Source organism: Aquarana catesbeiana, linkage group LG09, assembly GCF_042186555.1.
Source record: "Aquarana catesbeiana isolate 2022-GZ linkage group LG09, ASM4218655v1, whole genome shotgun sequence".
In the NCBI taxonomy this organism is placed as follows: Eukaryota; Metazoa; Chordata; class Amphibia; order Anura; family Ranidae; genus Aquarana; species Aquarana catesbeiana.
The window spans coordinates 79,259,968-79,287,728 of record NC_133332.1 but is presented as its reverse complement, the minus strand read 5'-3'; the positions used below and the strand labels follow the sequence as shown (position 1 = coordinate 79,287,728).

General features: G+C 45.3%; 2 protein-coding genes across 16 annotated transcripts in view; both read left to right on the top strand.

Annotated features, from left to right (window-relative positions):
* Positions 1-14,696, top strand: part of LOC141107833 (uncharacterized) — a 36,550-nt gene extending 21,854 nt beyond the window's left edge. For 5 of the 8 annotated variants that reach the window (XM_073598843.1, XM_073598847.1, XM_073598846.1 and 2 more), the window contains 5 exons: positions 825-920; positions 3,709-3,900; positions 4,052-4,240; positions 4,893-5,015; positions 13,937-14,696. In XM_073598843.1, coding sequence (XP_073454944.1) covers positions 825-920; positions 3,709-3,900; positions 4,052-4,240; positions 4,893-5,015; positions 13,937-14,643 — 1,307 coding nt within the window. In that variant the 3' untranslated portion in view covers positions 14,644-14,696. Of the gene's footprint in view, positions 1-824; positions 921-3,708; positions 3,901-4,051; positions 4,241-4,892; positions 5,016-6,813; positions 7,581-13,936 lie in introns of those variants that run through there. The other 3 variants (XM_073598842.1, XM_073598845.1, XM_073598844.1) reach the window with 3 other exon arrangements.
* An 11,798-nt stretch (positions 14,697-26,494) lies between these two features.
* The window catches only part of LOC141107831 (uncharacterized), a 29,547-nt gene continuing 28,280 nt past the window's right edge, over positions 26,495-27,761 (top strand). For 3 of the 8 annotated variants that reach the window (XM_073598838.1, XM_073598832.1, XM_073598837.1), the window contains exon 1: positions 26,497-26,812. Coding sequence is in view for 3 of the 8 variants with exons in the window: in XM_073598832.1 (XP_073454933.1) it covers positions 26,800-26,812 (13 nt within the window). In the remaining 5 variants the exon portion in view is untranslated. Of the gene's footprint in view, positions 26,813-27,761 lie in introns of all 8 variants that reach the window. The other 5 variants (XM_073598834.1, XM_073598839.1, XM_073598836.1 and 2 more) reach the window with 5 other exon arrangements.

The following is a 27,761-nucleotide window of genomic DNA, read 5'->3' as shown; positions in this document are numbered from 1 at the left end:
CAGTGGCTAGGATGCAGCTAGAATTTGATAGAAGAAGCAAATGACAAAAAGTTTAGTTTTCTTCTCTCAGTAGAGAGAAAAGGTCCATGATCTAAGGCAGCCTTTTTCACCCTTTTCAACAATGTGGAACCCTTGAAATAAATTTCCAGGCTCAAGGAACCCTCCTAAAATCTAAAAATATCTACACCTCATGATACTTTAGTGTGGTGGTCAGTGCGAAGAATGTTCCTTACATTTATGGTCATTGGGAAGAATTACAGATAGTTAAAAAGATCAATGATGTCAGTGGAAACGTATCTGAGAGAAACTGCTTGTTGCTCAAGGAACCCCTGGCAAACTCTGGAGGAACCCTAGGGTTCCATGGTACCCTGGTTGAGAAACCCTGATCTAAGGACACTAGGAAAAAACTGAGGCTTGATTAAAGTGGGAGGAATTATACAGTATATTGCTTTTTTTCTGCCAGTGTCCAACCACCTGAAGCTAGTTGCATATAACCCATGATTTAGACCAGTGGTCTTACAACAAAGAGCCATTTTACTACTCTTTTGCAGTTTAGGGGAGCCAGACAGAAAGAATAGTGTCAATATGAAGAATAGTCCCCCATCAATGGTGTCCATGTGAAGAATAGTTCCTCTTCACTGGTGCCAGTGTGGGGAATAGTCTCTGGTCAGGATTTGTCCCTAGTCGTTGGTGGGGGGAACAGGTTATTCAAACAAAGGGCCACATCCAGTCCTCACAGTTTGGAGACCACTGATTCAGACTAAAGATCCTGTACTGTTTTAGAAAATACAGTTTAATCTGGAAGTTTTCTTAATCTATTTCAGAACAGCCAACCTCTCCAGTGCAGCAAAGTACTGAACAAATTCACCACATTAAATGCTGCAAGGTGGAACCGGATGAAGAACCTCTTTATCCTGCTGGCAAGTATTCCATTTGAAATTTACAAAGACTGGTGACCTCAACTATGCATGGCTTTTATTGGCGATATGTTGGATTGCCATGAAGCGCATGGGTTCTGTTATCAATTCTCACAAAGCACACTACTTACACCTGGCTTGTATGTTGTTGGCATGTTTTTATGGGTTTGCCCTGGCTGCATCCCAAAAAATATATACTGTTATAACTTCCTCCTACATAGGTTTACCTGCATGTCTGGTGTGCATATCTGAACCTTAGTTTATCAAAAGCCAAAACTTTTTTGCTTGGAGAGAGCACGGAAGACTTGGAACCCGTCAGTTTTTTTTTTTTTTTGTTTTTTTTTTTAAAAGACAGGGTTGTCATAACATGCCAACATCTTTTGGTCCCTGTGTCAGTGTCCTGAGTTTCTTATAATGAATGTGAATTATGATATTCATGGTGGGTGTAGGTTGGAGCTCCAGACAGATCAGTTGAAGGACATGGAAAGCATTTCAAGATAGAAAGGGAGGACGAAGAACCCCTGTCAGGTTTTTATTGCTTTCTCATGACCCCACTGGGGAGATCCCAACTTTTATTGTTATCACCTGCACAGAAGGTGATGGGGGAAATCTCCTAGTAGGGGCACATGTTTTAGTAACCACTTGCAGACCTTGCTATAATCAAAAGACGACTACAGCGCGGTCGTCCAGTTCTGGGAGGGCATCTATTGATTTTCTCCCAGAATTCTACACTAATGATCAGTGCCCTGATTATCAGTGTAAATGCCCTGTCACAGGATAGCCGCTTATCGGCTTTCCTTTCATCACACAGTGACAGCATCAGATGTGCTCTGTGATTGCTGTGTACATCAGACATAGCTGATCACAGATCGAGATAAAGTGCCATTCACAGCAGCCCTTTACCATGTGATCAGCTGTGTCCAATCACAGCTTATCACATGTACAACAAATTCCAGTTATCAGCATTTCCTTTCCTCAGCTGTTTGCAAAGAATAAAATTTTGAAGAATAAATACCCCTGAAAGAAACTGTCTAAAAAAAAAAAAAAAAAAAAAAAAATTTCCTTTGTACAGTGTTGCATGACTGCGTAATTGTCATTCAAAGGGTGACAGCACTGAAAGCTGAAAATTAGCCTGGGCAGGAAGGGGGTAAAAGTGCCCAATAGTTAACTGTTTAATATGGGGATTTCCCAGCTCTTAGAGAAATGTATTGTTACTTTGTTTTATGTCCTAGACTACAATTGATGTGGTACAGACAGCAGAAAATGTGCAAAAAAAACTTGGCATTGTTTATATACATTACCCAGTTTTTCTACTTCACAACAGTTCCCACTAAAATGCCATATGCTCTTTATCATGTGGAATTTTAAAAGTTGTTTTTAACTCATGCATGGAAGGATGTCATATGACGGCCTCCTGGCAATTAAAGGGATTGTAAAGGTTCAGTTTAAATTAAAAAAACAAAAAACAAACATGTCATACTTGCCTCCGCTGTGCAGTTGGTTATGCACAGAGTGGCCCCTATCCTCCTCTTCTGGGGTCCCTCCGTGGCCCTTTTGTTCTCTTCTCGAGTGCCCTGTCGGAGAAGTGCTCTCCTTCGTGGACACCCATGCGGGCGTTCTCCTGTATACTGCTTCTATCGACACAGAAAGCAGGACTCGGCCTGGCGCCCGCATCATTAGATTTGATTGACAGCAATGGCTGCGCTGCTATCGATCTATCCAATCAGGACACGAGACACCAGCTAGAGCTGGTGTGCTCGTCCACGGGGAGAAGAAAGCCGGGGTTCAGGTAAGTAAAACGGGGGCACTGGGGGGCTGCAGCAGTACAGGAGTGGTTTTTCACCTGAATGCATTCAGGTGAAAAACCACAATGGTTTTTAACCCCTTTAAGGCCCATGCTGTAGCCGTCGTTCAGCTATACAGTAGCGCGGGCAGGAGAAGGTTAAGGAATGTGTAGTGATTAGCACTTTCGCTTCACAGCAAAAGGGTCACTGGTTTGAATCCCAACCATGACACTACCTGCCTAGAGTTTGCATGTTCTCCCTGTGTCTGCGTGGGTTTTCTCCAGTTTCCTCCCAGACTCCAAAGACCTGCTGGTAGGGTAATTAGTTCCTGTCTAAATGTTAAGCTGTGTTGTGAATAGACAAGCTGTCTGCTGAGCTCTCCTCCCCCATCACAAATATATCTCTAGTGTTGGGATAAATTGTCAGATGTGACAACAGAGGAACAAGCACCAGAGAGAAATGACACTTGGAGCTTTAGAGAGAGAGAAGTAAATGTTACAGATAAGTGTGCTTTGTTCAGATTTCATGACTGAAGTTTACTACCACTTTAAATTTCAGATACATGTTCAGGGATTGTCACCTTGATCCTACTTTGCTTGCTGCTTAGTTACAAACCTGGAACAAACATAGCCATATGCATAATCAGGACACCTAATATACACGTTTATTCTAAGTTGGTGATCTACTAAGTAGCGGAGCCAGGATAATGACAGCCCTGGGTGTGAAGCTTCAGAAGCAAACCAGCAATGGCGTCCTCCATATTTTCAACTTGACAGATTCCCTTAAAAGTAAACCTGTCCTGGCTCTGATGGCAAAATGTTCTATAGATCCAACAATGTAGGAAGGTCAAGTATTATAAAAATTGTAAAGGGTATGTCCAACCAATACTTGTTTTAGGATCTCCTTTAGTGAGAACAAAACCATTTTCTTTAATAAGATCTATACAATTACTATGGTAAGGTTGAACCATTTCCACGTAACATGAGAGGTGTACATTCTCTTTTTAGATGGGACGTCGGCTCTTCCTCCAGAGTTCGTTCCAGGAAGCCCAGAAAGAAAACCTCTATCTATTGTAAATGTTCACCTACCTTTTATGGAAGCCCAAAGTACATCTGAATTTAAGTTTATTTCTGCATATAATATCAAACTTGAACCTGGTGGAGATTCCTCAGGTGACACAGAGGACAGTGCGGATGAAGGTAAGTTACTTAAAGTAGAATAAATTAAATATTAATTTTAGGGTCCTTTTTTGAGAAAGTGTTATTTATGTCCAGTAAGATCTGTACAGTTACTATGTTAAAGGTGAACCATTTCCACATAACATGAGAGGTGTACATTCTCTCTTTTTAGATGGGACATCAGCCCGCCCTTCTTCAGCATTTATTCCTGGAAGACCAGAAAGAAAACCCCTATCTACTGTAAATGTTCACCTACCTTTTATGGAAGCCCAAACTACATCTGGATTCAACTTTCCTTCCTCGTGTGATAATGAACCTGGTGGAGAGTCCTCAGATGACACCGAGGACAGTGCGGATGAAGGTAAGTAGTTGCTTAAATTATTTGGATATCTTGACATCTGTCATTTCTGACTTTGTGAAAAGGCTCCTGACAGAGCAGAACATTCACAAAGAACAGTTATTGTCTGTGGTGTGAGCCACTACACCCAGAAGACATACTGTGACTGCAGGTGTCACGGACAACCCATCACCACCACGCCCTATGTTTACCGTGTAATAGTGCTTAGAGTGGGGCAGATGTTGGCACTGCTCTCTGTATCATTGAGGACCATCCAGTCTGTAGAAGAGGTGACGAGGACCCTACGGAATCATGTGACCAGCCTACAGACTTCCAAAAAGGAAGGTGGGGGGAGGAGACAGGAGCTTTAAAGTAAATCTGTCCCTTTGACCATTCATGGAAAAGTGGTGGGTTCTTTGGTGTCTTCCCTCTTCTCCACTGTCAACTGTTGGATCCCCCCCCCGTCAAACCCCTGTATGCAGATTAGGGGGTACACTCGCTTGTATGACTGCAGAAGGCATATTGGTTTATGAGCTGCCCTGAGGCATGGACTGATGAACTCTGTAAAATTCTCTACAGATGGACTGATTCCCCTTAGTTGGAATCATTGTAGTACATAGAAAGGAATTCTTTCTTCACATATTTTAAAGCTGCACTTGTTTTCATGTCACTGCAGAGTCTCCCAAGGTCTCTCGTTCTGGTCGGAAAAAGATTCACGGTATTGTCCATCTCATCGAGGAGGAGCCAAAGGAAAGCCAAGATTCAGATATGTCTGTATCTGAGGACCCATTCGGTCCAAGTAAGCACAATATTCACCTTTTTTGTTAAAATGTATATACAGTTATTTATTTTCTTAGATGTGCATTGCTACGTCTTTCATTTTATGTAATTTCTATGCGCCATTTTGCTCTTGTATTTAAAAAAATGCATAAAACACAGTAATTTACTTCATTTTTAATAGCACCCCAATGCACTAAGGCAGTTCAGTCCATCTGTACAATGTAGTCCATTAAAAATGTGTTGTGGTGCGTTGGTGGCCCATTTAAAGCCGATTTGCAGCTTTACGGTCAGTTACAAAGCATCCTCTAATTGACTGAGATGGAGATTGTGACGTGATCTTTAGCACTTCTTACATGTTGGTCCTTTTTACTATTCCTTATTTTATTTCTATAATTACTGGAGAGGGTTGAGTGCACTGCAAGATTGTTGCTCAAATTTCTGCAACGTTGTCACCCTCTGTCTGCAGCATAGACACTCTGGTGTTGTCACCCTATAGGAAACGCTGACAGTGCCTATACCTTGCAGAGCACTTGCAACTCTTCCCAATCTCATTTTGGCTGCCCACAAATGGATGGAGAGAGTAAGCTGAATTGACATTGATTTGTCTATCAATACATGCCCACAGCTCCTGTCGCATAGAGCAAGGTTGGAGGTTTAGGAGTCACGTGACCACGAAGAAAAAAGTGTTTCATTATATTTTTGCTTAAATGCATGGGTTATATGTGTGTGCCATACACTACATGGACATAAGTTGAGCACGGAGGCTTGCCATGTGGTAGTTCCTTCTTCTTTTTTTTTTTTTTTTTTTTTATGTCCCACTATATTACCGCATTGGTCTAGGAAAGAAAGATTTCAGTAAAGAATACACCAAAGTTCATTTTAGGGCACACAAACGCAATAAATTACCCATTTTTGTGGTAAAATGTCAAAGATGAGGTTGCACTGAGTAAATACATATCAAACCTTAAATTTGCTGCTCCCGTGAAATGGTGACAAACCTCAGTACCCTATATTTTCCATAGGCAACACTTTAAAAGCCCCCTGTGGGTCATCAGTTTAGTGTTACGGAGGAGGTCTGATGCTAGAAATATTGTCTCACTCTGGTATGCTCAGCAATATGTAACGTGTATTGCATCTCTGACGCATGCGTTTACATTCATACGTACATTTGGGTTGGGGGGTATTTTAGGTGCTCTTCCTTTTTTTTTTTTTTTTTTTTTTTTTCCCCTCATTACATAGGGGGCAAAAAGTCCCCTTGGTGATGATTATTTGGTGACAGGTTCTCTTTAATGAGACATCCAGGGTCTAAAAGCTGAAACCGCTGTGCTTTTGAAAAACAGACTTGCTGGCTGGTTCACCAAATGAAAATAGAAGAAACAAAGCATAAAAAAAAAAAGAAAACAAATGCAGCCATCGCATCTAAAATGTGGCAGCTGCAATAGAATAAATGTTTGCTTTTGGCTTTAAAACCACTAGATGTGTTGTGATATGATGAGTCCAAAGCCCTTTGTTGGTGACTCATAGCTTACCTTTGCTCTCAGGAAGGTAAGTCTATGCATCTATGGAGATAAAGATTGGCAAGGCACAAGTTCACTTTAAGGCCTTGTAAGAGGAGGCAGAAAATCTTGCCCATGAAGAGTGATCAAAATAGTTGGCTGATGATTCAACCCACCAGTGCCCACATAAAACTAAACTATCCATTCCCTGTGAGTTGGCCTTTACCAATCAGATCTCCTGCTAAATTCTGGATGGACTTTTAAAACCTGTATGCAGTGCAAATTACTATGGAGATCCTCAACTGTCACTCTTTCTTCTAGCAGACTGTACAGACAAAGATGAAGACTACATACCACTGAGAACTACAAATAAAAGGGCCAGGACACACAAATCAACATCAGGAAAGATGTCTCTTTCCTGCGAAGTGTGTGGGAAAGTATTAGGCAGTAAGAGGACTCTTGAGAAACACCTGCAAATACATACTGGAGAGCGTCCACATGCATGCGATGAGTGCGATAAAAGATTCTCATGTCAGAGTCACTTGGACGCTCACATGAGAACGCATATTGGCGAGAGACCCTATAAATGTAACCAGTGTGACCGGAGGTTCTTCAATCACCAGCACCTCGTCCTCCATCAGGTAGTCCACACTGGTGAAAAGCCATACTCATGTCCAGTGTGTGGGAAAGGCTTCACTCGGCAATCCAGCGTGGTCAAGCACTCCGGCATACATGCAGAACAGAAGCCATTTGTATGCAGCGAATGCGGAAAGAGTTATTGCCAATACGCCAGCCTGGTTGTCCACCAGCGGCAGCACTCAGGGGAGAAACCATTTGTCTGCAAATACTGCGACCAAGCCTTTCCATGTAAAGACACCATGTTGAATCATCAAGGGACTCACACAAGGACTTTCCCCTGTGCCAAGTGTGATAAGTGTTTCATTTCCAGATCTAGACTGTTGAAGCACAAACAAAAAGTACATACCAAGGAGCCTAAACCGGCCTAACGGGCTAAGGATGGAATCTGATTGGTTATCTTTTCTTATATCTGTGTGATCACTTTAAAAAAATACAAAATCAGCAGCAGATATGATGTGTGTTTTATTTACTAGGAAAGTATTGGCAAAACCATTATTTGAGCGCATGGTGGACCAGGAGGGGGGAAGAGAGGCACACTGCTAAATGTACTTGTATATGACTGTAGTATCTTCCTACACCTTCCATGGCCAAATTCCAGACCGTTCTAACAGGTGAAGCCCCAACCTTTCTGGGTAGTGTTGAAGATTATCGCTAAGCTTCTGCTGTGGTTCCTATTGGCCAGTCACCATGATTAGCAGCCTTGCTAGACAATAGGAATGTGCAGGCTATAGGAAGGGGTCAGCTAGCTTCAGCACTATTAGAAAGTCCCATAACTTTGCCTCAGAACCACCGGAGGTTCAGTGATGATGCAAAGGTTTAGAAGTCTACTGAAAGTGTTTGCAGCTCATGCAGCAGTTTGTCCCATGAATACTGAATGACAGTCTCTTTACACCGACTCTGTCGGTTAATACAGATTCACTTTATTTCAATAAAAACAGCATGAATACTGATATCTGTATTAAAAGGAGTGGTCTTTGCTATCCGCCTTTTTTAAAGACACTCTGAGCTTCATCAAAGGGACTGAGTCACTGCCCACTGGAGAGGTAGGTATGAACACTTTTCTTCACACTTTACAGCATCCCTTAAGAAACAGAAACAAAAACAAAAAAAAAACACACCAGTAACAGTGGGGTTTATTTACTAAAGCTAGGGAGTGCAAAATTGGGCTCAGCTCTGCGTAGAAACCAATCGGCTTCCAGGTTTTATTGCAAAAGCTTAACTGAACAGGCTGAGATTAGAAGCCGATTGGTTTCTATGCAGAAGTGAGCCTGATTTTGCACTCTCCAGCATTAGTAAATAAACCCCACTGTTACACGTGTGTGTGTGTGTGTGGTTTTTTTTTTTTTTTTTTTTTTTTTTTTCTTAAGGGATGCTGTAAAGTGTGAAGAAAAGTGTTCATACCTACCTCTCCAGTGGGCAGTGACTCAGTCCCTTTTGATGAAGCTCTATGACTGCTGAAAACTTGAACACTCTTCAATATCTGACACGCTTCTTGGTGTGGGAGGTGTTTATTTTTTTTTTTACAAAGTTATAATTTCTCACACACAGCATTGGCATACTTATGACTACACCTCAAAACGCATTCTTCTATGTCTCCGTAGTATGGGGATACCACATGTGAGACTTGACAGCCTTGATGCATAATGGGGCCCAAAATCCAAGGAGCACCTTTTGGGCTTTCAAGGAGCATACACTTTTGCATCTAATTTCCTGACTACCGAACTCATTCTTGGAGGCCCTAGAACACCAGGACAGTACAAAGACCTAAAAAAAAAAAATTCACTGGTCATATTAGTCAGTAAACCCCGCCCCCCCCCCGTTATCAGTTAGTGTCAAATTACCCACTGCACTGCCATTTTAAGTTGCTGATTACCGCCATTAGTAGTATAAAGAAATAAAAATTCCAGTATACATACCATAGTTTGTAGGCGCTATAACTTTCATGCAAACAAATCAATATACACCTTTTTATTTGGCTTTTTTTAATCAAAGACATGATTTTTTTTTTTCATAGGATATGTTTTATAGCAGAAAGTATTTTTTCCAAAATATTTTCTTTCAAAATTTTTGGTCTTCCTTTTTTTTTTTTTTTTTGTTTGTTTTGTTTTGTTTGTATCGCAGAAAAAACAAGGTATTGTTTAAGAGGCATGATGAGTCTTTTGAAGACTTCATTTTTTTGCCACAAGTTTTTGGAAAACGCAGAAAGAAAATTTAAAATTACTTTTTTTTTTTTAATTTTTACACAAAGTTGTCAATTTAATAAGATATTTCTCTTACAGCATATGCATACTTTAGAATTACACCCCAAAACACATTCTACTTCTGGGTATGGCAATACCACGTGTGAGACTTTGTCACTTTTTGGACTGATTATATACTGGACCTTGTATCTTGTGTTTTACGCAAATCAACCAATTGTATCAAAACCAATGTACTGTAATGTTCGCCTCTATATGAGTGATCAGGGAATATACAGTAGCTTAATGTAGCATCCACTATAGTGATTCCAGTTCCTATAAGCCTACCCTACTGGTACATGGCTGCCCCCAGGAATGTCATGTTTACTGACCAGGAATTACAGGAGGCTGTAGTAAAGTCTGCAGGGGATGGCCAGGACTGGTGTCTTATAGGAACGTAGTCAGATGTGCAGATTGGTCAGTTCAGACTGCAGGCAGAAAGGGGACAATAAACAGGCCAGGGTCAGTACCTGCTGCAGGCTAAGGCAACACTGCACTGGTGTGGCAGTGATCAGGAACATTGATGTTGGCTGCACTGGTCTGGTGATACTGGGGACTATTGTAGTAGAAATCAGAAACACTGGTCAGGTGACACTGGGACTGGTGTGGCAATAATCAGGGACACTGTTGCTGGCTTACACTGGTTTGGCAACACTGTGACTTGTGTGGTGGTGATCAGGGACGCTGTAACTGGTGTGGAGGTGATTGGGGACAATATGCCTGGTTTGTGTGGGGATGATCTGGGACAATATGACTGGTGTGGTGGTGATCAGGGATACTGAATGGTGTGAAGGTGATTAGGGACACTGTGAATGGTGTGGCAGTTATTAAAAACACTGACTGCCAGCACTCGTCTGGTGACATTGTACTCCTGTGGCAGTGATCAGATGATATGGCTGGTGGTACTGACATACAGTGATATCAGAGCAGCCAGCCATTGTACTGCTGTGGCGGTGATCATGTACAATGTCACTATAGTGACACTGCACTTCTGTGGTGACAGTAAGTTTAAAAATATTGTACAGTACTCTGCAAAAATTTTAGACAGGTGTGCAAGAAATGCTGGAAATCATGGGTGTCCAACCTGTGGCCCTCCAGCTGTTGCGTAAGTAAACGTCCCATGAGGCATTGCAAGGCTAACAGTTGCAAGCATGGCTCCCAAAGGCAGAGGCATGATGGGACTTGTAGTTTCGCAACAGCTGGAGGGCCACAGGTTGGACACCAATGCAATGAAGAATGCTTTCAGAAATAGAAGTGTTAATAGTTTACTTTCCATTTTGTTCAGTAATAAAAATAAATAAACAGAAGAAAAATCCAAATCAAATAAATATTTGGTGTGACCACTCTTTGCCTTCAAAACAGCATCAATTCTTCTAGGTACACTTGCACACAGGTTTTGAAGGAACTCGGCAGGTAGGTTGTTTCAAACATCTTGGAGAACTAACCACAGATCTTCCCTCGTTGTAGGCTGCCTCAAATCCTTCTGTCTCTTTATGTAATCCCGAACAGACTTGATGTTGAGATCAGGGCTCTGTGCAGTGGCGGCCCGTGCATTATGGGCGCTGCCCCCCCTAACACCTCCACCGCCCTCCCTATTCATGCACCCGGCCCCTTTCAGGACGCCGGACGCATGAATTCCTATGGTGGAGATAGGTGCGGGGCGTGTATTTTGAAGCACGTGATTAGAGCCAGAGGCTCTAATAGGCTTCAACATGGGGTGGGCTTGGCTAATCAGGAGCCAGGTCGTGATACCTGTTTCCCGATTGGCTAAAGTGTCATGTGATCCTATTGAAAGCCTAGCCCTTTGGAGAACAAAGAGGAGACGACATCGGAGCCACTACCCGCACCCGAGGCGGAGAGGAGACCACAGCCCTAGATCGGGTAGGTGCCTTACTGCTGGCTGCCCGATGGGCGGGGGGCCTTTCTGTGTCACGTGCCAGGGGGAGTTGTCAGTCACGGGCTGGGAGGGGTTTCAGCCGCCACTGGCCAGCATGGCACCCTTCCAGAAGCCCCAGACTTCTACTGAAAAGTGAAAGGGTGGCCGTTTTCTGTTCTGTAATGGTGAGTGTGGAAATATTGGCGGCTTTAATATCCTGATCAGAAATTAGTGGGACATTCCTGCACTCTGATGATAATCCTGTGTATGTATGGGACTGGGGAGGGAAGCCGCAGGGGATCTTATACAGCAGGGATATGCAATTAGCGGACCTCCAGCTGTTGCAAAACTACAAGTCCCATCATGCCTCTGCCTCTGGGTGTCATGCTTGTGGCTGTCAGAGTCTTGCTATGCCTCATGGGACTTGTAGTTCTGCAACAGCTGGAGGTCTGCTAATTGCATGTCCCTGTTGTACAGGTGCCATTTACAAGCACATCGCTCATTGGTGACACAATGGAGACTTAATAGGCGATCACAGCCAGTCACGTCCAGAGGCTTTGTTATACCAAGACTACTACATATTACCTGGGCTGTCAGCGCTGCCTCCTCCACTCCAGTGTAAGTGTCAATGTGTCCCCTTATCTCCGAAGATCCCTATCATTATACTGCATTTTATTTATAATTAGGAATAAACAGGTTGCTGCTAATGTTATCTCTGCACAGCCGATTAGTGGAGGAAGAGATCTGTGGCCCTGTACTGATCACACACTCCGAGGAACTGACAGGAGACTGCCCAGCTGGCTCATTTCTCTGTGCTGCCTGACCAGGTTCCAGCTCTTCCTTCCTCTCACTAAGGGCATTAGGGCTGATCCACTGAAGGCTTAGCTGTATACCCTGAGCTGTGAGGCTGGGCTATATACCCTAAACTGTAATGCTGAGCTATATACCCTGATCTGTAATGCTGAGCTGTATACCCTGATCTGTGAGGCTGAGCTGTATACCCTGATCTGTGAGGCTGAGCTGTATACCCTGATCTGTGAGGCTGAGCTGTATACCCTGATCTGTGAGGCTGAGCTGTATACCCTGATCTGTGAGGCTGAGCTGTATACCCTGATCTGTGAGGCTGAGCTGTAAACCCTGATCTGTAATGCTGAGCTGTATAAGAAAAAGGATGAATACCGCGCTAAGCCTAAAAAACAGACATAGCAGCAACTAATAAGTGGATTACATACACCTATGTAAAAACAAGAAAAGGATAGCTGCGCTCAAAATAGCACAGATATAGTGATAAACAAATATAAAACCAATAAGTGAAATAATGGGTAATAATCAATGGTTATAAGTCCAAAAAAAATTGATAAACGCAAAAACAAAATGTGGAAAAAATGTGACAAATGCAGTATAATCGTTCCACCACCATTGAGTGTTGATCACCATAAGGAATGCATGCTTACCAGAGGCAAGCAAAGAAACAGCTTGCGGCTATAACCCAGCCAAGGCCTTTATGTGGATATCAGGGATGGATCACACAAACTTTGACCAGAGACTCGGTGTGGCTGTCACCCACTAGGATGCATGGGAGTGGGTACCGAGTGTAAGCCGGGAAGACAAAAAGGAAGCTCCCATAGTGTATTACCGTAATAAATTTATTAATAAGGAATGAGATGCACTTACAAAAAAAATGAAGGTTAAAGGCATGTAAAGCCGGCCGGCTTGTGAGCTCCCGTGCCCGAGATGACGTCAATTTATGACGAAACGTACGTCGGGCGGACAGGACGCGCTGACGTCATTGCGGTAGACCTTCCGAGCTGTATACCCTGATCTGTGAGGCTGAGCTGTATACTCTGTCCTGTGATTCTAGGGCTGTATACTCCTGACACTATGGGTGGAAGCAAGTAGAATACAGGGGATGGAGTGGGTGGATTCTATAAGGGGTGGGGCTTATGGGAAGTGGGAGGGGTCAAAAAGAAAGGACAAGGTTTCCAGGACTCCTTGTTCTTTATGCTGAAGATCGTTCTTAAGAACATTGGCTGTGTTTTGGCTTTAATTCTCCACCGCTATGCTGTAGCATATATTTATCTTTCCCGCGCTTCTCTGATTTTCTGGTCAGCATCAAAAGCCAAAGCAAGTACTCCGTACTTCTAGGTCTCTGACTAAGCCCATGAAGGCGAAATATGTCAGGAGGAGATCACTGGGAAGATGTGACCTTTTTAAAATAAACATTTGAGAAAGCGGATTACAGTGCAAGTATTCTGTTTAGTGATGATGGACCTACACTGAGCTGACACCCAGAGGTGGAGAGCATTTAACCAATAAGTATTGTGACATAGGGAGTCCAAAGCCCTGTGTAAGTGGCAACTCGTATAACTTAGGTTTTCTCCCAGGAAGGTAAGTATATGCATCCATGGAGGTAATGTTAAAGTGAACCTGTTTCTCTGCCTTGTGTAGTCAAAGCACAAGTTCACTTTAAGGCCTTGTACGAGGAACAGAAAATATTGTCACTGAAGTCTTAGAAATTAAAATAGATGGCTGATGATTCAACCCACCAGTGCCCACATAAACCTAAAATATCCTTTCCCTGTAAGGTTGGCCTTTAACAATTCGAACTTCTACTAAATTCTGGATGGACTTTTAAAACCTGTATGCAAGGCAAATTACTATGAAAATCCTCAACTGTCACTCTTTCTTCCAGCAGACTGTACAGACAAAGACTACAGCATGCCAAAAACTAAGAATAAAAGGGCCTGGACACACAAGTCAAGATCAGGAAAGACGTCTCCTCCCTGCGACGTATGTGGGAAAGTACTGAGCGATAGGAGGACTCTTAAGAAACACCTACAGATACATACTGGACAGCGTACATATCAGTGCAGTGAGTGCGATAAGAGTTTCTCATATAAGAGTCACTTCAACTCTCACATAAGGATGCATATTGGAGAGCGACCCTTTCCCTGTAACCAGTGTGGCCGGAGGTTCATCAAACACCAGCACCTCGTCCTCCATCAGGTAGTCCACACTGGTGAAAAGCCATACTCCTGTCCAGTGTGTGGGAAAGGCTTCACTCGGCAATCCAGCGTGGTCAAGCACTCCGGCATCCATGCAGAAAAGAAGCCATTTGTGTGCAACGAGTGCGGAAAGAGTTACTGCCAATACGCCAGCCTGGTTGTCCACCAGCGGCAGCACTCAGGGGAGAAACCATTTGTCTGCAAGTACTGTGAGAAAGCTTTCCCTTGTAAAGACACCATGTTGAGGCATCAAAGGGCTCACAAGGGGGAAAAGCCCTTCGCATGTCCTCAGTGTAATGAATTTTTCATTGACAAATCCAGCCTGTCTAAGCACAAGCGTAAAGTACATGCCAAGGAGCCTAAACCGGCCTTACAGGTTAAGGATGGAATTTGATTGGTCATCTTTTTTATTACGTCTGTGTGATCACTTAAACAAAATTGGCAGCAGATATGATGCCTTGTGTGCTTATTGGGTCCATGCACTTTTACAGGAAAGTCTGCCCAAAACTGATATTTGAGTTCATGGTGGACAGTAGGGATGAGCTTCGTGTTCAAGTCGAACCCATGTTCGACTCGAACATCGTCTGTTCGCCGAATTGCGAACGATATGGGCCGCTCACGCCAAATTTGTGTGGCGCGTCATGGCCCATAATTCACTGTGGCATCTCAGTGCATTGCTGACTGATGATTGGCCAAGCATGCACTATGACCCGCATGCTTGGCCAATCACAGCGCCGCCTGAACAGAGAGCCGTAATTGGCCAAAGCCAAGGAGGCTTTGGCCAATTATGGCTCAGGGGATTTAGTACACGCCCCACACTATATAAGGCCGCCTACACGGCGGCCCTGTGTAGTGTGTGTTCCGGCGTTTATTGAGAGAGAGGGAGAGAGACAGACAGTGTCATTTGATTTGAGTTAGATAGATTAGGCAGAACAGTCAGTCAGTTAGCTGCACTTACAGTGTATTGTGTATATATATGCATCCCAGGTGTTGCATATATATATATACACTGTATTCAGTTTAGCTAGATCCGTTCTTGTTATCTTCTTACTGACAGGCAGGCTTGTCTTGTTACAGTATATACAGCTACCTGAAGAAAATTGCTGGTGTTCTTTTGATCCTATTAGTACCACAGTCAGGCAGCTAGACTATTTACAGTTAGTGCAGTGCGTCCTGCTCACAGTGTTCAGCTAAACCTACAAGTTAGTGGGGTACGTCCTGCTCACAGTGTTCAGCTAAACCTACAAGTTAGTGCGGTGCGTCCTGCTCACAGTGTTCAGCTAAACCTACAAGTTAGTGTGGTGGGTCCACCTCACAGTGTTCAGCTAAACCTACAAGTTAGTGTGGTGCGTCCACCTCACAGTGTTCAGCTAAACCTACAAGTTAGTGGGGTGCGTCCTGCTCACAGTGTTCAGCTAGATCCGTTCCTGTTATCTTCTTACTGACAGGCAGGCTTGTCTTGTTACAGTATATACAGTTACCTGAAGAAAATTGCTGGTGTTCTTTTGATCCTATTAGTACCACAGTCAGGCAGCTAGACTATTTACAGTTAGTGCAGTGCGTCCTGCTCACAGTGTTCAGCTAAACCTACAAGTTAGTGGGGTGCGTCCACCTCACAGTGTTCAGCTAAACCTACAAGTTAGTGCAGTGCGTCCTGCTCACAGTGTTCAGCTAGATCCGTTCCTGTTATCTTCTTACTGACAGGCAGGCTTGTCTTGTTACAGTATATACAGCTACCTGAAGAAAATTGCTGGTGTTCTTTTGATCCTATTAGTACCACAGTCAGGCAGCTAGACTATTTACAGTTAGTGCAGTGCGTCTTGCTCACAGTGTTCAGCTAAACCTACAAGTTAGTGGGGTGCGTCCTGCTCACAGTGTTCAGCTAAACCTACAAGTTAGTGTGGTGCATCCTGCTCACAGTGTTCAGCTAGATCCGTTCCTGTTATCTTCTTACTGACAGGCAGGCTTGTCTTGTTACAGTATATACAGCTACCTGAAGAAAATTACTGGTGTTTTTTTGATCCTATTAGTACCACAGTCAGGCAGCTAGCCTATTTACAGTTAGTGCAGTGCGTCCTGCTCACAGTGTTCAGCTAAACCTACAAGTTAGTGGGGTGCGTCCACCTCACAGTGTTCAAGCTAAACCTACAAAAGTTAGTGGGGTGCGTCCTGCTCACAGTGTTCAGCTAAACCTACAAGTTAGTGGGGTGCGTCCTGCTCACAGTGTTCAGCTAGATCAGTTCCTGTTATCTTCTTACTGACAGGCAGGCTTGTCTTGTTACAGTATATACAGCTACCTGAAGAAAATTACTGTTTTTTTTTTATCCTATTAGTACCACAGTCAGGCAGCTAGCCTATTTACAGTTAGTGCAGTGCGTCCTGCTCACAGTGTTCAGCTAAACCTACAAGTTAGTGGGGTGCGTCCACCTCACAGTGTTCAAGCTAAACCTACAAAAGTTAGTGGGGTGCGTCCTGCTCACAGTGTTCAGCTAAACCTACAAGTTAGTGGGGTGCGTCCTGCTCACAGTGTTCAGCTAGATCAATTCCTGTTATCTTCTTACTGACAGGCAGGCTTGTCTTGTTACAGTATATACAGCTACCTGAAGAAAATTACTGGTGTTCTTTTGATCCTATTAGTACCACAGTCAGGCAGCTAGACTATTTACAGTTAGTGCAGTGCGTCCTGCTCACAGTGTTCAGCTAAACCTACAAGTTAGTGGGGTGCGTCCTGTTCACAGTGTTCAGCTAAACCTACAAGTTAGTGGGGTGCGTCCACCTCACAGTGTTCAGCTAAAGCTACCTGTAGAAGGTTGGTGGTGTTCTCATACTACAGGCAGGCAGTTGATTTTGCTAGCTGCAGTATCAGTACATATATATATATATATATATATATATATATATATATATATACATCTATATCCCAGCTTAGTGCAGCTACAGGCCATTAGTATGTCTGGAAGGCCAAGAAGGAGAGGCAGACAGTCACAAGCCAATAAGAGAGGGCAAGCAGGCTCTGTGTCTAGTGCTGGTCGTGGAGACGGTGCATCCTCATCAGCACGTGGCCGTGGGACATGCTTGGCCTTTTTTTCGGCAGCTGGCCGTGTTGAGCCACAACATGCGGAAGACATGGTCGAGTGGATGACCAAGCCGTCCTCATCCTCCTCATCCTCTCTCACCCATGCCCAGGGTACTTTGTCTGGCAAAACAGCGGCCTCTTCCCTCGGCTCAATGTCATCAGTGACTCCTTCCCTAGCCCCACCATGTCCTCCCGAGGAGTCCCTCGACCTGTTTGACCACAGTGTTGGGTACATGCTCCAGGAGGATGCCCAGCGTTTGGAAGGCTCTGATGATGATACTGAGCTCGATGATGGCAGTAACATGAGCACGGACAGAGGGGGTGCCCAAGAAGGACAGCAATCTGGCAGTCATGCTCCCCCTGCTGCAGCATACTGCCAGGTTTGCTCCAGTGATGAGGAGGGAGGGGATGATGAGGTCACTGACTCAACGTGGGTGCCTGATAGGAGAGAGGAGGAGGAGGTGGCACATCATAAGGGCAACACATTGACTGCATCACACCCCAAAGCTCCACATGTGCAGGGCGCTGCAGTCTCTGCGCATTCAAAAAGTTCTTTGGTGTGGGCCTTTTTTGAGACGAGTGCATCAGATCGCACCGCTGCTATTTGCAACATATGTCTCAAGCGAATCTCGCGTGGCCAAAACATCTCCCGCTTGGGTACCACATGCTTGACCAGACATATGTTGACCTGCCATGCAGTTCGTTGGCAAGCGTATCTAAAAGGCCCACACCAAAGAACAAAGAGGACCTCTCCTTGCTCCTCATCAGCTGAGATTTCCAACCCCACTATACCTTCAGTCCTCTCTGAGACCTGCACTGAGAGGAATGAAGGTGTAGAATTAGGTGTGTCACAGCCAAGTACTTGTGGGCAATCTGCTTTTGGTACACCGACGTCAGATTGTACCAGGCAAATTTCCCTGCCCCAGCTGCTGCACCGCCGAAAGAAGTTTGCTCCCAGCCATCCACATGCCCAGCGGTTGAATGCTAGCTAGGCAAAATTGCTAGCACTTCAACTTCTGCCTTTTCAGTTGGTAGACTCTGCCCCCTTCCGTGAGTTTGTGGAATGTGCGGTTCCTCAGTGGCAGGTACCCAAACGCCACTTTTTCTCACGGAAGGCGATTCCGGCTCTCTACCGGCATGTGGAAGGCAATGTCCATGCCTCGCTGGACAGGGCGGTCAGCGGTAAGGTGCATATTACCGCTGACTCATGGTCCAGCAGGCATGGACAGGGACGTTACCTAAGTTTCACGGCGCATTGGGTGACTCTGCTGGCAGCTGGGAAGGATGCAGGACAAGGTGCAGTAGTGTTGGAGGTTGTTCCGCCACCACGCCTCCAAAATGCTAATGATTGTGACACACCTCTCTCTCTCATGGCCTCTTCCTGTGCTTTGTCCTCGGAACCAGCGGTGCTCCGTAGCTGTTCAAGGGGCTACGCAAGTACGCAGGCCAAAAGATGCCATGCGGTGCTTGAGCTGGTGTGCTTGGGGGACAGGAGCCACACTGGGGCAGAGGTTCACGCTGCGTGGAATAATGGACAGGGCACTTGAGGCAGAACAGAGGCAGGAAGAGGAGGACTTCCTTAGCTCTCAAGGCCCCCTTTATGCAGACAGTGTTCCTGCGTGCCCGCCGATCACACAGGAAGAGGAAGAGGAGGAGGAAGATTGTGTCAGTATGGAGGTGGAGCCTGGCACTCAGCATCAGCAGCAGTCTTTAAGGGATCAGTCCCAAGAAACACATGGACTTGTACGTGGCTGGGAGGAGGTGGCTGCGGACCATGTCGTCCTTAGTGACCCAGAGGACTCCGGACCGAATGCCTCAGCAAACCTACGCTGCATGGCCTCCCTGATCCTGCAAAGCCTGCGTAAGGATCCTCGTATTCGTGGTATCAAGGAGAAGGACCAATACTGGCTGGCAACCCTCCTTGATCCACGTTACAAGGGTAAGGTTGCGGACCTTATCTTGCCATCGCAGAGGGAGCAGAGGATGAAACATCTTCGGGAGGCCTTGCAGAAAGGTCTGTGCAATGCGTTCCCAGAGACTGGGAGGTTACAAACTCCTGTTTCTGGACAACGTGTTGCTGAGGCTTCGGTCAGTCAAAGAAGGAGCGGTGGAGAAGGTGGCTGTCTGACCGATGCGTTCAGACAATTTTTTGGTCCGCAGCCCCAAGGTATGATCGGTTCCAGCAACCATCGCCAGCATCTGTTTTACATGGTGCAGGAATACCTAGGGGCAAGATCTGACTTGGACACCTTTCCCACCGAAAATCCTCTGGGTTACTGGGTCTTGAGGATGGATCACTGGCCAGAGCTTGCACAGTATGCAATTGAGTTACTGGCCTGTCCTGCATCCAGCGTTCTTTCGGAACGCACATTCAGTGCTGCTGGAGGCGTGGTAACCAATCACAGGGTGCGTCTGTCCACCGACTCGGTTGATCGACTGACCTTCATAAAAATGAATCAGTCTTGGATCACCACCAGCTACCAAGCACCTGATGCTGATGTAACCGAATATTTTTTTTTGAAATCTCAGATCCCTTCAAAGACTGCCTATGCTGATGCTGAGTGACTATCCCTGAGTAATTATCCTCTTCCTCCTCAATCATCACGCTGATAGCTTGTAAGAACATTTTTGGTTCTGGGCGCCACCACCAGTGCCTAAGGCACAATTTTTCAGCCCCTGTTTAACAGGGGCGTGTAATTACAATTTTTGATGCAATACTTTGCAGCAGGGATCGTTCCTGCGTTCCAACTAGAGTGTCTGTGAGGGGTTGCAGTGTTGTGGCACCAGTGCCTAAGGCCCAATTTTTCTGCCCCTGTTTAACAGGGGCGTGTAATTACAATTTTTGATGCAATACTTTGCAGCAGGGCTTGTTCCTGCGTTCCAACTAGAGTGTCTGTGAGGGGTTGCAGTGTTGTGGCACCAGCACCAGTGCCTAAGGCCCAATTTTTCTGCTGGCGTGTAATTACAATTTTTGATGCAATACTTTGCAGCAGGGCTCGTTCCTGCGTTCCAACTAGAGTGTCTGTGAGGGGTTGCAGTGTTGTGGCACCAGCACCACCACCACCACCAAAGGCCCAATTTTTCTGCCCCTGTTCAACAGGGGCATGTAATTACAATTCTTGATCTAATATTTCACAGCAGGGCCCTGTGAGGGCTTACAGTGTTGTGGCCACAACAACACCTAAGGCCCAAATTTCTGCTGAGTATATAGGGCAGGCCCCTACTTTCAAACATCTAACTTACAAACGACTCCTACTTGCAAACGGAAGGAGACAACAGGAAGTGAGATGAAATCTACCCCTAGGAAGGGAAATTCTCTCCTGTAAGAGTTAATATGGGAAAAACATTTCTCCTTTCCACTGATGCTTTCCAATCCTTGTTCCACAAAAAACCCCAAATTCTCAAAAAACATTTGTCATTGGGACAAAAAGTGAGGTGAAATCTTCTAAAGTGGAGGAAAGACAGCAAATGTCACAGGAGTGATAACCCTTCCCTATGTTTTCCAAAAAGCTTAAAAAAGATATTTTGGCTGGAGCTAAACACGTTAAAAATGTACCCGTTCAAAATGACAGATTCTACTTAACAACAAACCTACAGTCCCTGTCTTGTTTGCACCGCAAGTATACTGCTGTTCAGAGTATATAGGGCCTGGTGGCCCCACACCTTTCCTTATTTTAATTTGGGTGCGGAGTTCCCCTTAATATCCATACAAGACCCAAAGGGCCTGGTAATGGACTGGGGGGTACCGTTTGTCTCACTGATTTTCATCCATATTGCCAGGACCCGACATTACATTAAAGCCGCAAGCAGTTTTAAATGAGATTTTTTCCTTTAAAAATGACATTTGGTGCAGGGACTGTTCTAAACACGGGAAGCACGTGCCACTTTATAGGCATACTATAGACACCCCCCAGGTACGATATTTAAAGGAATATTTCACTTTTTTTTTTTTTTTACTTTAAGCATCATTAAAATCACTGCTCCCGAAAAAACGGCAGTTTTTAAAAGTTTTTTTTGCATTGATACATGTCCCCTGGGGTAGGACCCGGGTCCCCAAACCCTTTTTAGGACAATACCATGCAAATTAGCCTTTAAAATGAGCACTTTTGATTTCGAACGTTCGAGTCCCATAGACATCAATGGGGTTCTAACGTTCGTGCGAACTTTCGGTCCGTTCGCAGGTTCTGGTGCAAACCGAACCGGGGGGTGTTCGGCTCATCCCTAGTGGACAGAGATGGGTAAGGAGGCGTACTGCTGGAAGGTAGTTGTACGTAATTGCTGTGGAGCTGGAGATAGGGGGTGCTGGGGTGGACTGTGCCTCCCCAGATTTTAGTTGTGCTCCCCCAGGTCTCTGAGAATGCATCCATTGATCCATGAGCCAGTCTGATGTAGACCGTTGATGTAAGGAGGAGCTCTGAGGGCAATCCAAGTAGGGGACACTCTGATAGGACAATTAATGTAAGTGGGGACACCTGATGTAAGGGGGAACTCTTGATGGGGACACCTGATGTAAGGGGGAACTCTTGATGGGGACACCTGATGTAAGGGGGAACTCTTGATGGGGACACCTGATGTAAGGGGGAACTCTTGATGGGGACACCTGATGTAAGGGGGAACTCTTGATGGGGACACCTGATGTAAGGGGGAACTCTTGATGGGGACACCTGATGTAAGGGGAAACTCTTGATGGGGACACCTGATGTAAGGGGGAACTCTTGATAGGGACACCTGATGTAAGGGGAAACTCTTGATGGGGACACCTGATGTAAGGAGGCATTCTTGATGGGGACACCTGATGTAAGGGGAAACTCTTGATGGGGACACCTGATGTAAGGAGGCATTCTTGATGGGGATACCTGATGTAAGGATGCACTTTTGATGGCGACACCTGATGTAAAGGGGAACTTCTGTCTGACTTTCCTATTGGCCAATCACTATGATTAGCAGCAGCCCTGCTAGACAATAGCAATGCACAGGATGTAGGAAGAAGTCAGCTGGCTTCAGCACTATTGCAAAGTCTCATAACTTTGCTTCAGAACCATCTGTGGTTCAGCAATGATGGAAAGATTTAGTAGTCTGCTGAAAGTGTGTCCAGTTCATACCTGCAGAGGTTTGTCCCTTTTTCCCCTCAGTGACAGTCTCTTTACACCATAGATTATTGTTGGGCACTCTGCTGGTTAGTACAGATTCACTTTAAAGAGTAACCCCACTTTTGTTGAGAAAAAAAAACATTCCCCTCTGGGTGATCTATGCACATTGCAGGGATTTTAAAGCGGAGTTCCACCGTTTTTTTTTTTTTTTTTTTTTTTTTTTTTAAAGTCAGCAGCTACAAATACTGTAGCTGCTTTTAAAATAAGGACACTTACCTGTCCAGGGAGCCTGCGATGTAGGCACCCAAAGCCAATCTGTCCCTTGGCTGTCGGGTGCTGCCACTGCCATCCTCAGTAAGGGAATCAGGAAGTGAAGCCTTGTGGCTTCACTTCCTGGTTCCCTACTGTGCATGCGCGACTCGCGCTGCGCTATCCCACTGGTCCCTGCTGTTTTCTGGGACCCGTGTGTATCCCAGAATACAGTGGGGGGGGTTGAGTGGCGTAGATACCTGCAGGTGGCTCGGGTATCTATGCCCAGAAGTGGGAGCAAAATACCTGTATTAGACAGGTATCTGCTCCCCCCTGAAAGGTGCCAAATGTGACACCGGAGGGGGGAGGAACTGGAAAAGCGGAAGTTCCATTTTTGGGTGGAACTCCGCATTAACAAATTTTGTAGCAGATTCCTACCTTTTGTTCTAAAGGAATAGCTGTCTGTGTGCAGAGTTTGGGAACGACTTGCACCCTGCTTTACCTGCAGGGCTCTAATGAGGAAAGCCGCACGGTCTGCATCCCTTTAGGCCCCTTTCACACTGGCAGAGTCCGTCAGTTGATCTGCCCGCTGATTCCCGCTGAGCAGGCAGATGACAGGTCCGTGTCCGTTCCGCTGTTCTCTATGGGGTGGTCGCATGGAAACAGGCTGCCTGTCCATTTCCATCCGAATGTCATCCGATTTAACCATGAAAGTGGAGTTACCCTTTAATTACTAAAAAAAATATATGTTTTAGTAAATACAGCATGAATCCTGATATCTGTATTATTATAAGAGGTGGTCTTTGCTGGCCTCCTTTTCAAAGAGTTACTGTTACTTGTATTTGTTTTTTTTGCATTTTTTTTTTAAGGTATGATGTAAAAGAAAAGAGTTCCTATCTACCTCTCTAGTATACTGACACCAGTGGGTCCCTTTGATGAAGCTCTACAACATTCAACACGCTTCCTGATGTGGGAGATACCTGACCCCCTGGTGTCCATTCAAGTTTTTATTTCTAAATCTAAGACCCCTTTCACACTGGGGCGCTTTTCGGGTGTTTTTGCACTAAAAATTGAGCCTCCCAAGCCTCCCCAGTGTGAAAGCTGGAGTGCTTTCACTAACTCCTAAGTGTGCAGTACTGACAGCAGGGGCTGGCGGAGAGAACGAAAGCGCACAGTGGGGGTGCGAGGGGTCTGCTACACCCAGGAATATGTTGGATGAGAGCTTTCAACATCCAGAGATCTGCCCAATTATAACTTCTTATTCTTATTTATGATGATTTAAATATTCCCACTCCACTGACAAATACAGTGCCTTGAAAAAGTATTCATACCCCTTGAAATTTTCCACATTTTGTCATGTTACAACCAAAAACTTAAATGTATTTTTTGGGGATTTTATGTGATAGACCAACACAAAGTTGCACATAATTGTGAAGTGGAAGGAAAATTATAAATTCAAATTTTTTTACAAATAAATACCGTATTTATCAGCGTATAACACGCACCCCAAGTTTAGGAGGGAAGTTTAAGGAAAAAAACGTACATTTTAAATGTCCATCAATGCAGCCTTATCAGTGTCCATCTGCAGCCTTTCCCAAAATTGCAGCATGATCGGTTTTTAAATTGTGCCGCCAAGATAGACAGAGCCGGATGTCCTGTGTACTCGTCTCCTCTCAGCTCGTCTCGCAGTCCCGCCCCTTGGCCCGGCCCCCTATGATTGACACAACACCGGTCCAATGGCAGGGCGTAAATGCTAGGAGGCCGGACTGGGTGTGACTGCGAGCCGAGCCGAGTACACAGTACACTCGGCTCTGTCTATTTCGGCGGCGCTCGTTCCCTCCTTCCCCGCCGAGGCAGTGGTTCGGCATATAACACGCACCCACAATTTTCCCCTGATTTTAAGGGGGAAAAAGTGCGTGTTATATGCCGATAAATACAGTATCTGAAAAGTGCAGCATGCGTTTGTATTGTAAAAATATATATTTATGCCATCATTTGGCAGTATGCACAGTAAATTAGTACATTATGGCAGACTTACCTACCAAACAATCCCCATCAGCATTCTCGGCTGTCATAGGCACTTCCATCTTCTCCCAGTCTGCGTTCGGACACTTCAGCCAATGAACTGGCCAGGCCACAATGACATCACTCTTGTGCATGCCAGTGACATCACCATTGCACAAAGCTGTGCTGTAAGTGTATGCTGAGCTGTATATCTTAGATTGTAAGCTTGCAGGAGCAGGGCCCTTCTAACCCTCTTGTTTTGAATTGTACTGTTGGTGTAATGTCTCCCTTTACATTGTAAAGTGCTGCGCAAACTGTTGGCACTATATAAATCCTATATAATATGTGAGGCTCGGTGTATATTAATAAAAAAGACATATCCGCGCTAAATATAAGTGAAACACGTGAAGCAATCTCAAAGACTTCCGTGAGGAAGTACATATATAAATACAAAAATGTTGAAAAATATTAAAAATTAAATTATGAAAAGTACATGGGTCAACACATGTATGTATGAATCAAACATGAGTGTCCATATGTAATATTTGTGAATAAAAATAAGTGTCCATATATAGTAACAGAAAATAAAAATGTGAAGTGATGATCTGAAAACAGTCCAAGAAAGACCCCTTGGGTGAATCCAACCAGAGTCAATGGTGTAAAAAATATGAGTGACAACCCATACAGTATCCGCAAATACCCAATAATTGCGCTTACCGCAAGGCAAGCGAACACACCAGCCTGTATCACGTCTTGGTGTGGAGAATCCAGATGGTGCCCTTAGACTGTATACATCGTAGCTGAAAGGATGTAATGAGGACACCAAACTTCCATCTCATGGACATGTAAATAAAAGGAAACTGGCCATAATGTAATACTGCCAAACTGATTAAAGTTTAGAAAAGGTAGAAAAAATCGGGTGCTTCAAAAATACACCCCCACCGCTGGAATTCAGGCGCCCGAAAAGGGGCCGGACGCTTGAATAGGGGGTGGCGGCAGCGGCCATGAACAGATTCATGCTCCATTCTACATAGCGCGGGGTGGCTGGAGAGAGGGGGCGGCGCCCTTAAAGGACAGGCTGTCCCTGTGGCTGATTGGTGTTTAGTGCCAATAAGAGGCAAACAGACACAGCTAGAGATGAGATGAGCTATAGACCAAAATCCACCAATGTGTGTCCACAATGGGAAAACACAAAGTGTTGGAGGGTGGACAGCACCAGCAGTAAATACGGTTATCTATATAACCAGGTGTGTCCCCATAGAGATCACCAAAATCAATACATTATATTATACAATACGAGGGGGTTACAGTACAGTGATCATTTATGTATTACTTTAAACAATTATACTGTGTGTATATATATATATAATCAAATCACGATTTCTCTGTAATAGAAATAGATGGAGAAATCACCCAATCCCATCACTGTGTGATCATCATAGAGAAGACATAAGATCATCACCAACATCAGCAGAATGATTTCTATTGTCAGGAATGAGGACATTTCATGGAATAATGATGACAGATCCTCTTTCTATCTCCAATGTAATGAGAAGTCTGTGTCACGGTTTTGATGTTGAATTTTAAATGCAGCTGCAAGCCTGATTTGTTTTACAATTCAACATCAAACCAGTGCCACAGACTTCTACATGCTGTATGTCACGATATAAGCTGAGTTCACTGGTACAAATAAGTGTGACGTTCAAGACTTTGGTCACCCCGCACTAGGCTTAGTGAGGCCGAGTGCGGGGTGTACCAAGATGGCCGTGACAGAACGTCACTTCCGGTACAAAATTTGACGGGACGCTTAACAGATCTCTCGCTTTACATGTCCTCTCCTCCATGCTCATTGGCTGCTGCACACACAAGGGGTCCCTCCCCCTAGCCTGTGGGACTGATGGGAGTTGTAGTCCTAGAATCTCCTCCCTGCAAAGCCAAGCTATCCCAGCATGCCCTGCAATCCATTCGGTGACAAACATCCAATCAGAGCTGGGACTCGGCATTGAGCTGTCTGGACTTGTAGCCCGAAAGAGATTTCTGCTTTGTAAGCACTACAAGTCCCACAATGCCTTTGGGGGAGCTGGAGAGGTGAGCCAATGAGAGGTGAGAGTCAGCAGCCCCGCCCACTCACATGGTAGAAGCAGGTAAGATCTTTGTTGGGGTAAAAGTTGTGTGTTTGGTGTGTATAGAATCATCCATGTGTGCTGGGGGTGGGGGAGATCCATTTCTATGGAGAGGAGAAGAGATTTCTTCCTGGATCCCCCTTTATCACATCATAGGATGGATGGATGGGGGGGATAGGAAGTGTTACTTTGTGTAGACTTTTCTCATCTCCTATCAGTGGAGGACACAGCCCCTCCCCCACCCCTCTCCTCCCCCTAAATACTGACTCCTCCATTCCCCCCATTTCTATCACCTCTCATGCAGCTCCTATCACTGTCCATAGGAGGCGCTGTGTCCTCCCTGATCCTGTACACTGGGGGGGTCCGTCCCATCCAGGACACAGTCTGGAGGTGTTTGTATGGATCTCCTCTCCCAGTACAAAGATATACTGGGGGGGGGTCACCCTCCTCCATCTCCACTCATCACCTCTGGGGGGGTCACCCTCCTCCATCTCCACTCATCACCTCTGGGGGGGGGTCACCCTCCTCCATCTTCACTCATCACCTCTGGGGGGGGGGGGGTCACCCTCCTCCATCTTCACTCATCACCTCTGGGGGGGTCATCCTCCTCCATCTCCACTCATCACCTCTGGGGGGGGGGGTCACCCTCCTCCATCTTCACTCATCACCTCTGGGGGGGGTCATCCTCCTCCATCTCCACTCATCACCTCTGGGGGAGTCACCCTCCTCCATCTCCACTCATCATCTCTGGGGGGGGTCATCCTCCTCCATCTCCACTCATCACCTCTGGGGGGGGTCACCCTCCTCCATCTTCACTCATCACCTCTGGGGGGGGGGGGGTCACCCTCCTCCATCTCCACTTATCTCTGGGGGGGGGGGGGGGGGTCATCCTCCTCCATCTCCACTCATCACCTCTGGGGGGGGTCACCCTCCTCCATCTCCACTCATCACCTCTGGGGGGGTGTCACCC